This window comes from Sinocyclocheilus rhinocerous, unplaced genomic scaffold, assembly GCF_001515625.1.
Source record: "Sinocyclocheilus rhinocerous isolate Xijiao unplaced genomic scaffold, SAMN03320098_v1.1 scaffold478, whole genome shotgun sequence".
Lineage (NCBI taxonomy): Eukaryota > Metazoa > Chordata > Actinopteri > Cypriniformes > Cyprinidae > Sinocyclocheilus > Sinocyclocheilus rhinocerous.
In genome coordinates, this window is record NW_015651483.1 from 380,007 (window position 1) to 393,238 (window position 13,232).

The following is a 13,232-nucleotide window of genomic DNA, read 5'->3' on the forward strand; positions in this document are numbered from 1 at the left end:
AAAATGTTTATGTAAATATTTTTTATGTAAATATCAGAAAAATAATAATTAGTAATAAGTAATAATAGTAATATTAATTAATTATTATTATTAATGAAAAATATTAAACAAAACGTAGAATATTGCTGATGTAATATTTCAATGTAAAATAAAAATCTAGAAAAGCCAACAAAGAAAATCCATGTGGCAATTTCCATTTATTTTGATTAATCATACAGCCCTAAATGTAAATATTTCAATATTGGTTGTCATGTGTCTCCTCTTGGTTAGATTTTTTTGGTCCAAACCCAAATTGAATTCCCTTTCTCCTGCAAGTGTGTTTTCACTGTGTTTTATTTGGCTCCAAACTGCCGTACATCTAAATTGCTTTCATACCATTTGCAGATTTTACTGGCCACATAGCCTATATTCCAGATCCCGTGTTTTTGAAAAAAAAAATACTGAAGATTATTTGCATTTCGTCTTGCAGATGTAAAGTGTGTCCGCTGACGTTCTTCTCCAAGTCAGACATGCAGATACACTCCAAGTCCCACACGGAAGCAAAGCCTCACAAGTGCCCTCACTGCACCAAGTCCTTCGCCAACGCGTCCTACCTGTCCCAACACCTGCGCATTCACCTGGGAGTGAAGCCGTATCACTGCTCCTACTGCGAGAAGTCCTTCCGCCAGCTCTCACACTTACAGCAGCACACCAGGTAACTCTTCAGCCTCAGCTTGTGCACGTGTTTGATTTGAAGAGCTCCGACTGACTCAATGACCTTCAAGTTTTGATATTTGTGACCCTGGACCACAAAACCAGTCATAAGGTTAAATTTTTCGAAACTGAGATTTATACATCATCTAAAAGCTGTATAAATAAGCTTTCCATTGATGTATGATTTGCTATGACAGGACAATATTTGGTCGAGATACTATTTGAAAATCTGGAATCTGAGGGTGCAAAAAAATCTCCTATAAAAAGATAAATCTCCTTTAAAGTTGTCCAAATGAAGTTTTTAGCAATGCATATTACTAATCAAAAATGAAGTTTTTATTTATTTACGGTAGGAAATTTACAAAATATCTTCATGGAACATGATCTTTACTTAATATCCTAATGATTTTTGGCATAAAAGAAAAATCAATAATTTTGACCCATACAATGTATTTTTGGCTATTGCTACAAATATACCCCAGCGACTTAAGACTGGTTTTGTGGTCCAGGGTCACATATTATATATTACAAAATAACTGTTTTCTGTTTTAATGTTTATAAAAATGTAATTTATTGATGTGATGCAAAACTGAATTTTCAGCATCATTCTAATATGCTGATTTGCAAGAAACATGTATTATTTTTATTAATGTTGAAAACAGTTATGCTGTTTAATAGTTTTGTGGAAACAGTGATACAATTTTTTTTCCCAGGATATTTTGATGAAGAGAAAGCATTTATTTGAAAGAAATCTTTATATAAATCTTTCATTTTTAATTATATGTATACATTTTATACATCTGCAGACACTAGCTGGGGCATATTTTGATCGCACTCAAACACTTATCATTAATTCTATCATTAATTATAATATATTTCAAGCCCTTGGACTTTTGCTGGGATAGACATTTAATGATAGGACCTCATGGAACTTTATCTACAAACTTTCTCCAGAGTATTAACCATCTCAGCTAGAATAGAATAGCCTAGTAGAGATCAGTACAGGATCCTGTGAAATCATACATATCACTTTCAGATTTTCTCATTGTCACTTTCTCTTTTTCCATTACAGGTCCCAGCGAATCTAATGTCTTTCGAATGAGTGAGACCAGGGCGAATCAAACACATGGAGAGCTCATGAGCGGCTGGATGACAGGAGAGCAGAGGAATATGAAGATCGTTGGGGAAGGAGGAGAGGCCAGAGACGAATAAAAGAGCAAATGACTCGTGTTTTGTGTGCGTTGGAGCTTTCCCACTGCCATCACCCAGCCTGAACCCCACAGCAAACTCCTCGAGCACCACTGCCTTAACAAGCAGAGTGTGTGTGTGTGTGTGTGTGTGTGTGTGTGAGAAAGAGAGAGCGACGTGACGCCCCCAGCAGCAACGGTGTCCCCTCCGCTGGTTTGACCTGATTCCTTCTTCCTTTTACATTTTATTTACACTTCCTGCATCTTCCATCCAATTCCCAGCAAGTGAGGAACTTGGATTCTTCTTGGGCTCTTCTTGAAGGACTCTTCATGGACCTCTGAAGTTTGTTTACACCTTCTTTACCTTGTTTGTTGCTTGAGTTTTATGGTTGTAAACCTAATCAGCGCTCCTCCTTCATCGACCAAACACACCCAGGAAACTCTCCAGCTCTGCACAAGACGTTGATTGCGTCTTCACACACTTCAGTTAGGCTAATGCAAGCATGACACAAGATTTTCCACAAACAGGTTCAACTGCAGCAAATGGAAGTCCCTCATTTATTAAAACGCAACCAGAAAGGGCTCCGATACTCGACGAATTCCAGATGAAGAGAAACTCTTTTATCTTCTGAATGTTTCTATTCAACTTCTGCGCTCTTTTATGGATTCTCCAACCTTCTTTTTAGCTCATATCAACACAAACACACACACACAAACATGCTTGTTTTGCTTGAAGGCACCCAAGATGTTCAAAACCAGGGTGTGTAGGAAGAAAAGATTGAGAAAGGAAGAGCACATCAAGCAGGAACAACAAGATGTTTGAAGCCACTCCTTTATGGTAAGACGCGTACAGCTTCAAAACATCTGCAATAAGCACACCGGTTTACACAGGTTCAGTCAAACAGTAAAAGAATGGTTTGTTTTCGCTTTTTGAGTTGTCTATGAGGACACACCTACATAAACACACTTTTCAAGCTGTGAATGTTAGTGGGCGCAGACGTCAGTTGGTTTACATCCTCAAACTTGTATTTAGTCCCATTATATTTAGTTTTTTTTCCCCTACCAGTGGTTTTCCAATGGAATGGTGGGAATCGGAGCAGGAGATAAGGCACTGCTTGTGTTTTCTCTGCATCAATGTGGTTTTATTTTATCATTTTATTTCAGTATTACTGGGATAGTTGCACATGTCTATTTTAATTGTCTGTTACATTAACATGTTATGTCTGATTTTGTCATTTTCATTTTGAAAGTAACGCCACCTCGACTTGGCTTTAGTGGGATGTTTTCTTCTCGTTGAGCCATAAAGGTTATCGTTTGCTCATTTAGAGAACAGCTTTATCAGTTTCTATTGGGAACAAGAGATGTTAGTTCTGAGCTTAACCGACAGCGTTCTGAGGCGTAACGGAGCAGGAGGCCTTATCCCGCCAGACGTTCGATTAGATTGGTCCGTCTTTATCTTTCGATTTCACTAGATCCCCCTGTTCTTCTGTATTTTTCCAGGCTCAGCTCTACTGTTTCCAGTCGTGCGGAATGTCAAAGTCGTTTTTCAAATGGGAAGATCTTGGGTAATAAAGGACATGAATCCAACTTTGCTTGGATGATGATTGCAAGAAACTTCTTCCAGAGTGTCGAGGTGCTGTGGCGTTTTTGTTTGACCGACAATAATAAATTGAATTGACATGAATAAACGGTAATGGAGGAGTTGGCAACTGGTTTACACTCGGCCTGACTTCAATAACAAGTTATCACCATTTGCTTTGTGGTGTTTTTGTGTGGGATTTGAGTGGAGATGATTGGATGCTGAGGTAGAGGATGGGAAACTGGCCATCTTGCATTGCTTGTCTTCTTAAAACAATATTTTGGAAAGGTATCTTTAATCTAAAAGGGAGGATTTTATAGGAAATGGGGCGTCCATATTGAGACATTTGAGAAATGCTGGTTGTGACAGGTTAGCTGATCTGGGGTAGTTTTTGTTTGTATTCTTCTGAGCCTTTAATATCAGGTATTAGCACTTTGGGTTGTAAAAAAAGCTATCTGAAGCTCTGCCACATAAAAGATGAGGGGGGAAAAAACGCTATGGGAGTCAATCAGCAAAATGAGACACTCGAAAAACACTGTCGACAAAGTGTTTACATGATAAATGAACGTGAATGTTATTTTGGTTCAAGCTGTGAAAGTCCCGTGAGGCTGGATCGTCATTTTTAAACTGCTGTGAAAGCACAGGCAGAGAAGTTTCAGAAGGTCTTGACCAACCACATGAACTTGGCACCAAGAATTAAAGGAGAAAGTTGTTGAAATGGGAATTTTTCTTAATAAACGTAGGGGAACATCACGCCAGGCATTTTACTGAAATGAGTTATGCATCTTGTCAAGTCTCCAGCCTTTTCCATCAGAGACTTGAACCAAAGTAAGTTATGATACTGTTGGTTCTGTGGCATTTTCTAGGTTTATTTCTCTAAAACGTTCGGATGAGGGTTGACGTTATGGAATAGTAAGAGCAAGAAACTGTGTATGGTTAATAAATGGAGACAGAAGAACGGTGGGAAATGTGATTAAGCTGCCTCTGTTATCTAATGCATTTTTGGACCTTTTTGGATTGTTTTTGTTCCAGTTGTTTATTATTTCACACTACCTCTCTCTCTCTCTCTCTCTCTCTCTTTGTGAACAATAATGAAATAGCGGTGATGAATGAAATTGTCCATGATGCATTTTTTTTCCCTTAACTACAGTAATGATAAATGTTATTTTTGTTGTTGCTGGTTTGTCTTTTTTCCTTTACAGTTAATGTGTTATGTTCAGTCTTTTCAATGAGATTTTCTACATCTACAACATACTTTGTATTATTCGGTTTCACTGTCTTTATATGTACAGTGCATATGATATCATACTCAGACACACATGATATTGACAGATGGACTTCTCATCTTCTCTGCCGCTTTCTTTAGCTGTTTGAACTTCACCGCATCACTTGTTTTATGTGGTGGTGTATTACAACGGAATGATACAGATTTGTAATGAGTTGTTTAAGAAATGAATTTGTATGTGTGTGCGTGCGCATCTCACTCTGTGCCATCCTGCGTCACCTGCTCCCACCCACCTTATAACCTCCCTGTCTGACCCCACGCCGGCTGGGACCCATGACCCAGGGTAGCGCTATGACCTTTGAACTGAGAGATGTGCTCCTGGGTTCCAGACAGGACAAAACTAATAAACACTTTTGGTTGTATGTTTTTTAATCCAGTGGTCCCCGTGTCTTCTTTTGGCTGAGGATGTGGCTTTGTTCGGAATTGCATATGAATGTAATTACAGCAAGGCATCCGCAAAGAAATCATCATGACTTTTAATATCTCTTTGATCAGAGTTTTTGGTTTTTATTTTTTCTAATTAAGTATGAAACACTGAGGTCATGTGACATGTGTACCATATTACTAATATGTACTGTATACAATATAAGCAGTGTATATACTACAAGCAGTATGCTTTATTTGATTCTGAACATCATCTGTGTGTGCTTGCACACCTAAGCTAGTGGTACAACTTTGTAGTCTCTACTGTTAAAGTAAAATAAGTGATGTGCTGCTCCACTTTTAAATGTGTGATCCTTTGTCTTTCAGTGGGTATTTTTAGCTGCATTTACAGTGTACAGCAAACTACTGCTCAAGGAATATACATATGGAGGACAGAATGTTTTTGAAATCCTTTGTTGAGAAAAAGCCAAAGAAATCATCATGACTTTTAATATCTCTTTGATCAGAGTTTTTGGTTTTTATTTTTTCTAATTAAGTATGAAACACTGAGGTCATGTGACAGCAATGTACCATATTACTAATATGTACTGTATACAATATAAGCAGTGTATATACTACAAGCAGTATGCTATATTTGATTCTGAACATCATCTGTGTGTGCTTGCACACCTAAGCTAGTGGTACAACTTTGTAGTCTCTACTGTTAAAGTAAAATAAGTGATGTGCTGCTCCACTTTTAAATGTGTGATCCTTTGTCTTTCAGTGGGTATTTTTAGCTGCATTTACAGTGTACAGCAAACTACTGCTCAAGGAATATACATATGGAGGACAGAATGTTTTTGAAATCCTTTGTTGAGAAAAAGCTGCATTTTACACAAAAAGGGCTTCACTAGATAGGTTTTGTTTTGCAGTAAACACTACAGGTTTTTTTTTTTTTTTGTAGAACACAAGGAGTTTTGCTACAATTCCCCAGGCTAATGCTAGGGCAGAGGGTGGTGAATACAGCGGACAACACAGTCACAGAGTCTTGTAAAGTCATAAGAGTTTTTTGTGAGGAATCGACAAATTAGTCATTAACTAAAAATCTTTTTTTTTTTTTTAAAGGGGTCATATGATGCTGCTAAAAACATTATTTTGTGTATTTGGTTTAATGAAATGTGTTTATGCGGTTTAAGGTTCTAAAAACACATTATTTTCCACATACTGTACATTATTGTTATGTTCTGGCTTTCAATTCAGTTGTGTTGCATTTCAGACAATTAGGCAGGAAGAAAGAAAGGAATGAAGGTTTGGAAGAGCATGACTCACAAGGATAAGTATTGATGACAGGTTTTTCGTTTTTGGATAAAGAAGGGTTAGTGATAGTTCATGCAAAAATGAAATTCCTGTCATCATTTACTAACTCTCAATTTGTTCCAAACCTGTATGAACTTCTTTCTTCTGCTAAACACAAAATATATTTTTGAATAATGTTGGGTATCCAAACAGTTGCTGGTAGCCATTGATTTACATTGTATTTATTCTCTACTATGTATGTCAATGGCTATTGCCCACATTCTTCAAAAACAACAACAACAAAAAAAACTATTTTTTGTGTTCAACAGAGGAGCTTTGGAATGGCGTTTGGGTGAGTAAATGATGATAAAATTGTCATATTTTGGGTAAATTATGCCTTTAAAGGGGTAGTTTAACCAAAAAATTTAATCCTACAATGTACTTACCCTCATGTCCTTCAAGATATTTTGAAAATATCAACATATTTATAAAAAAAATGTATCAAGATCTGTTTTTTTCTTCTTTATGTAATGGAAGTCAATGAAAACCAAAACTGGTTGGTAACGGTTACTTTGGAAATGTAATCGGTTACAAATTACAAGTTACCCTGTTTAATTATCTCAATTACTTTATTAGATTACTTATAAATTTCTAACAAAAGTTTTCAACTGTTAATCATTTAGAAACATTTAAAGCAGACATGTTTAACCTTACAGTATTACTCAACACTGATTACTGTCCTTGTTGCAGTGTAATTATACTTTTAAGTATGGAGTAATATTAATTAACTAGATGTACTTACTATATGGTTAGGGTTAGGCTACTTGCATGTAATTATGCAGAATTTTTATTACAATAGTAAGTACATGTAACGTGTAACAAGGACGCCTTAAAATAAAGTGTTACCTTTTTTTCTCAGTAGCCTAACTGTAACAGATTGCAGTTACATTTATTTTGTAATTAAATTGCGTAATACAGTTAGGCTACATGTAGCTAACAAAACTGGTTACCAGAATCTGAAATATCTTTGGTGTTCCGCAGAAAGTCGTACAGGTTTGGAACGACATGAGGGTGAGTAGAATTTACATTTTCGGCGAACTGAAAGTTCCCCATCCTCATAATCGTGCCACGACACAGAATGTAAAGAATGTTATGGATCGATGTTATTAGTATGGACGTTTAGTCACAGAGAATAATGGAGCTCTAGACGAGTACAGTGTGATACTTCCCCCTGCTGTTCACCAGCGTTAAGAGACATGTGTATGTAACTATATGTATAGGCTACTTTATAATATATAAAATGATCTAATGTTTTATATATAAAATCTATGCCATACCAACTATTCTGTGCATTGTGTTAAATATGTATATGCTTATAGTATAAAAATTGTATTGCGTTTATTCGAAATTTGTGACATTTGAAACATCTACCGGAATTCTTACTGGGGAAAAACGTCTCACGATGCCGATAGTTTTGTAATTGGCATTATTTTTTAATTCTCCTATATGCCCCACACACGCGGAGGGTTTGCGTGCGTTTGAGAGTGAGTGAGTGAGTGTGTGTGTGTGTGTGTTTGTGTTCACACAGTCAGTCAGGATCAGGAAGAGCCACAGAGACTCAAGACACACAAACACAGCCAGCAGCAGTAATGAATGGAGACCCACAAGCGGCTGGATATTGACGATAAACGTACCGGTATGTCGAACGCGTTGGGGCTTTTCTGTTGAAATGTTTCGTTAGTAGCGCAAGGGTGAGTCGACGCCTTTAAATGTCACGGTTTCACTGTTAGCCGTGCGGATATGCTGTGACTAAAAACTACGACTTCAACTCACTAACAGCAACTGCAGACACTCATATATAGAGGTACACCTACGGTGAGCTCAGAACTGTGTCGTTGGATTCTATCTGTGGTTATTTTATCGCCATAATTTGAAGAAAACGAGGGGAATTATGAGCTAGCTGGCTAACCGTCGTTAGCACTCTCGCTTATAAAATACATAGAATGGCGTGAGAGCTTAATTTGACGCACTTTCACTGTTCGTTTTTAGTTGTTAAATGAATAAATTTTATGTCAACCGGTTTCTTATGTTTGTGTAAATATAATAAAAGTCAGTATTAGGTGTGTTTAAACGTTTGACAGCAGCGGTTCAGTCAGTCCAGCGGCGCCTTACTGACCGTCTTAAATGTAAAAGCTGGTCTTTTTGCATGTATAACTTTGCACTTGAACCTGTTTGTGTAGTAGGTGTGATAAATGTGTGTTAGCGTTTAGCTGGAGTTCATATGAATGGCTGATTGTGTATCATTAGTGCCTGCGTGGCCAGGATATGCTGCAGGCGGTCCACCCAGTCTCATGATGAATGTACATTTGCTCACCTGCATGTGTCTGATCTGATTAGGAGAGACATGTCTTCAGACCGATCACTTGACTAAAGACCGAATATCTGCAGAGATCTGGGCTGGTGTGTGAATCAGAGCTTTTTGCATGGATAATACACATTTCGTGTGTGACTGCTCTTCTCTGTTAGATGTTCATGTGTGAATATTTCCAGAGTTTGCGAGATGGGTGTTGTCAAGAAGACCACTGTGCTCCTCATGGGAGATGGGAGATCTCTGGAGTCCTGTGCTTTTAGACTGTAGTCTGACCACTGGATTGACCTTCAGGTTTCTCAGAAGCGCAAATCATCATAGTTTGGTGAACGGAAGCTACAGCGGATATCATTTCTACATTCAATTTACTCCAATAGCTCCAAAAGAAAAGGAAAAAAACAAAAAACAAGATCGTGTTTCTATGACTTTCTAAAAGAGGAAAAATCTGAGGGAGATTGATTACAGTTGTTAGAAAAGAGAAGGATTTTGCTGTCACTCCCTCAGGCGTTGTATTAGAAACACTCACGCAGCAGTGTTAACTAGTTTACTGCAATTTAATGCCAGTATAGTATTATAAATGTGCATTATTAAAAAAATAATAATAAATAAATAAAATGTGGAGCTGTAGGGACACGTCATCACATTCTGCAGAAAGGATCCATAAAAAAAATAAAATAAATGTGTGTGTGTGTGTATTAGAGCCTGACCGATATAGCGTTTTGCCGATTTTATCGGCCGATATGAGTCTGTCGCAGATATATCGTATCTGCGAATATGCCACTGATATGAACATTTTTTACAGAACATAAAACGCAAGATAAAATGGTGTAATTACGTAGTTTGTCCAGCAGAGCGCGCTCCATTGTTTGCTACTGGCGACCTGGATGAAACGCTTTAAAGGAACACTCCACTATTTTTGAAAATAGGCTCATTTTCCAACTCCCCTAGAGTTAAACAGTTGAGTTTTACCGTTTTCGAATCCATTCAGCCGATCTCCGGGTCTGGCGGTAGCACTTTTAGCTGTAGCTTAGCATAGATCATTGAATCTGATTAGACCGTTAGCATCTCGCTCAAAAATGACCAAAGAGTTTCGATATTTTTCCCTATTCAAAACTTGACTCTTCTGTAGTTACAAGTGTACTAAGACTGACGGAAAATGAAAAGTTGCGATTTTCTAGGAGTTTGTTTAACTCTAGGGGAGTTGGAAAATTAACCTATTTTCAAAAATAGTGGAGTGTTCCTTTAAAGCTTAAGTGTATGGGATACCATTGAAACTTTGAACGGCCATATCTTCGTAACAGCGCGGCGGATCTGCACCAAATTCGAGGGATCCCTTCAGCTCAAGGAACCCTCTCGAACGCCGAATCGAGTGTGCGTCTCGAGGCCCCCTTTTGAATGAGACCACCCCCGCCATCGATAGCCCACGGGGTCCGGGAGTTATGAGCGGTTAAATTTGCGGTCGGGCGCCGACCGATCTGGCGATCCCGGGGGGCTACCGATGAGCGGAGGGTGGCGTTCGAGAGGGCTCCTCGAGCTGAAGGGATCCCCCGAATTTGGTGGAGATCCGCCGCCGCGTTAGCGAGATAGTGACACCAGCCAACACTTTCACTTCAGTAAAGGAGGTCTCTTGTTCAGGCAGCAGCATTCAAGCGTTGGCTTATTCGACCGTAAGTGCCCTGCGAAGTGGACTTCACATGAAATTCCGCCATGATTCCAGTTCCAAGGGAACATACATGTTACATTCAAAGGGCATTAAAGTGCGCGAGACGTGAATTTATATTTACCGTAAGTGCCCTGCGAAGTGGACTTCACATGATGTTCCGCCATGATTCCGGTTCCAAGGGAACGTACACGTTACATTCAAAGGGCATTAAAGTGCGCGAGACGTGAATTTAAATTGTATTTATTTACAGAGGTATATTATGTCACACTTCTTTAGTAAGTTTCGTCTGTGTGTGAAGACAGTATCGCAAATCCGTGAATGAATGTTCCGAAGTGAAATAAACTTCAATTAAATAAAGTTGAATGGAATTTAATTGAAATAAAGTTGAATAAACTGCAACTTTACTGTTAAGTGCACTAATGTCAGACTCATTTTGGATGATAAAGTTTGTTAAATTGTTAAATGCCCTGCCTCCATTACATATCATCTTTGTCACGTCATTATAAGTGTTTGATCACCACATTTGAGTGATCATTGCAAAAAATGTGTTTATGTATATATATTCTGTTTATGTATATACTGTATTCTATATATAGTACCAGTCAAATGTTTGGACACACGAATGGGAAAGTGTCCAAACTTTTGACTGGTACTGTACTATAATATACACAAAGAATATCGGCTGATATATCGATATCGACCTTTTTACTCCCTAATATCGGTATCGACCCCAAAAAACCCATATCGGTTGGGCTCTAATATATATAACATTTTACTTATTTATCAAGCAATATCACAACATCGGTTACATAAACAGCTGTTCAAATTTTGGGATTCAGTACTTTTTAAGAAATATTTTATTCAGCAAGGAATGTATAATTGACCAAAAAAAAAAGAAGAAATAAAATAACAGTTAACTTTTTAGTGTTACAAAATTTCTATTGAAATGAAATGCTGTTTTTTTAGCATTTTGTGTTTATCGAGCAATCTTTAATCTCTGTGTCACGGTTTCCATAAAAACAAGCAACACCACTGATTTCAGCTTTGATAATAATAATTAAAATTTAGAATAAGAATTTCTTGGGTAGAAAATCATCAAATAATTATTTGTGAAGGATCATGTGACACTGAAGACTGGAGTAATGATACTGAAAATTCAGCTTTGCATCACAGGAATAAATTGCATTGTAAAATACAGTCATGGCCAAAAGTTTTAGCAGTGACATAAATTTTGTGTTTTGCAAAGTTTGCTGCTTAAGCTGCTGTGGTGTTCATTCACATTGTTTCTAGATTATTGTGTAGAGTGATCAGATGCATTTTAAATAATTGCTAAAAGCTTCATTGGCCAAAAAAAATCAACTTTTCACAAAAAAAACAAACAAATTTCACTGTTTTTTGATCCTGATACAAAGGGCCTGTTTACACCTGGTCATTTCATGCGTTTCCGCTGATCGGATATCTATCGGATTGGTAAAAAGTTTCCATTTACACTTGGCCACATAAATGTGTCGACTCGTCGCAAAACGGATTTAAATCCAATCTTTAATTCCCACGCTATATTTAAATTTAACGGAGTTCACGTCAACGAAATCAAAAGATAAGCGCTGCATTTTATTAATTATCAGCTCATTTCAAGATCAAAGACCGCAATAGGAGAGCGCGCGGCATCAGCACTGGAAAGATAAGTTTGTCTTACTACTTTTAATGAAGATGATTGTGTGTTGACTGTCTGTGTCTTACTTTGTTTCATTCGCGGTAGTTTGAGCGTCGGCTTGCTGAAGAGATACTCAGCTAATCGTCCGCGGCGATGCGGGTTGCATTAGCGCAGTCATATCTGACTATAATGTCATATAGCCTATAACACGCTCTCACACGTTTATTATTTTAACATTTTGGGAGGAGTAAAATTTACATATGTGGTTTCAACAACCAGATACATTTACACTGGTCCAGTTTCGTCTGGAATGCGGCCCAGGCCTCCTGATTTATATCCGTCTCGAATGCGTTTCGGAGGGCATTTACACCTGGTCTTTTCACGATCGGATAGCTATCCGATCAGACAAAACGCATGAAGTGACCAGGTGTAAACAGCCCCAAAATAACCAGCTAACATTAATTGGATAATCATATCAGCACCACATGAAAGCGTGAATGAGTACTAGTCAGGTGAAATCACTATCATACTAATTAGATTGTAAGAGCAGACTGAAACACTTCCAATCATTGTGTTCTTGTTAGCAATGGTTACCTCACATGCAAGGAAATTACTACAAAGAATATTGAACCTGAAAGAACCATTTACCGGATCATCAAGAACTTCAAGGAGAGAGGTTTGACTGCAGTGAAGAAGTCTTCAGGACGTCCCAGAGTGTCCAGCAAGCGCCAGGACCGTCTCCTCCTGAGGAATCAGCTATGGAATCATGTCACCATCAGTGCAGAGCTTGCTCAGGAATGGCAGCAGGTTGGTGTGAGAGCATCTGCACGCACAGTGAGGCCAAGACTTTTGGACAACGGCCTGGTGTCAAGAAGGGCAGCAAAGAAGCCACTTCTCTCCAAGAAAAACATCAAGGACAGATTTTCTCTGCCATCCGACTGTTTAGGACATCTGGAAAATCAATTGTTCGGAGAAGAAAAGGTGAATGCTGTGAATGCTACTGTGACGTGCCAACAGTGAAGCATCCTGAGACCATCCATGTGTGGGGTTGCTTTTCAACCAAGGGAGTGGGCTCTCTCATAATTCTGCCCAAAAACACTGCCATGAATAAAGAATGGTATCAAAACGTCCTGCAAGAGCGACT

At 38.2% G+C, this 13,232-nt stretch overlaps 2 protein-coding genes across 4 annotated transcripts in view; both read left to right on the top strand.

Annotated features, from left to right (window-relative positions):
* The window catches only part of LOC107712857 (ras-specific guanine nucleotide-releasing factor RalGPS2-like), a 136,054-nt gene extending 130,940 nt beyond the window's left edge, over nt 1-5,114 (top strand). For all 3 annotated transcript variants that reach the window (XM_016518222.1, XM_016518224.1, XM_016518223.1), the window contains one exon: nt 1,766-5,114. In XM_016518222.1, coding sequence (XP_016373708.1) covers nt 1,766-1,795 — 30 coding nt within the window. In that variant the 3' untranslated portion in view covers nt 1,796-5,114. The remainder of the gene's footprint in view (nt 1-1,765) is intronic.
* A 2,827-nt stretch (nt 5,115-7,941) lies between these two features.
* LOC107712860 (glycosaminoglycan xylosylkinase) overlaps nt 7,942-13,232 on the top strand; it is a 35,008-nt gene continuing 29,717 nt past the window's right edge. Inside the window, exon 1 of the mRNA XM_016518227.1 lies at nt 7,942-8,154. The gene's annotated coding sequence lies outside the window, so the exon portion shown is untranslated. The remainder of the gene's footprint in view (nt 8,155-13,232) is intronic.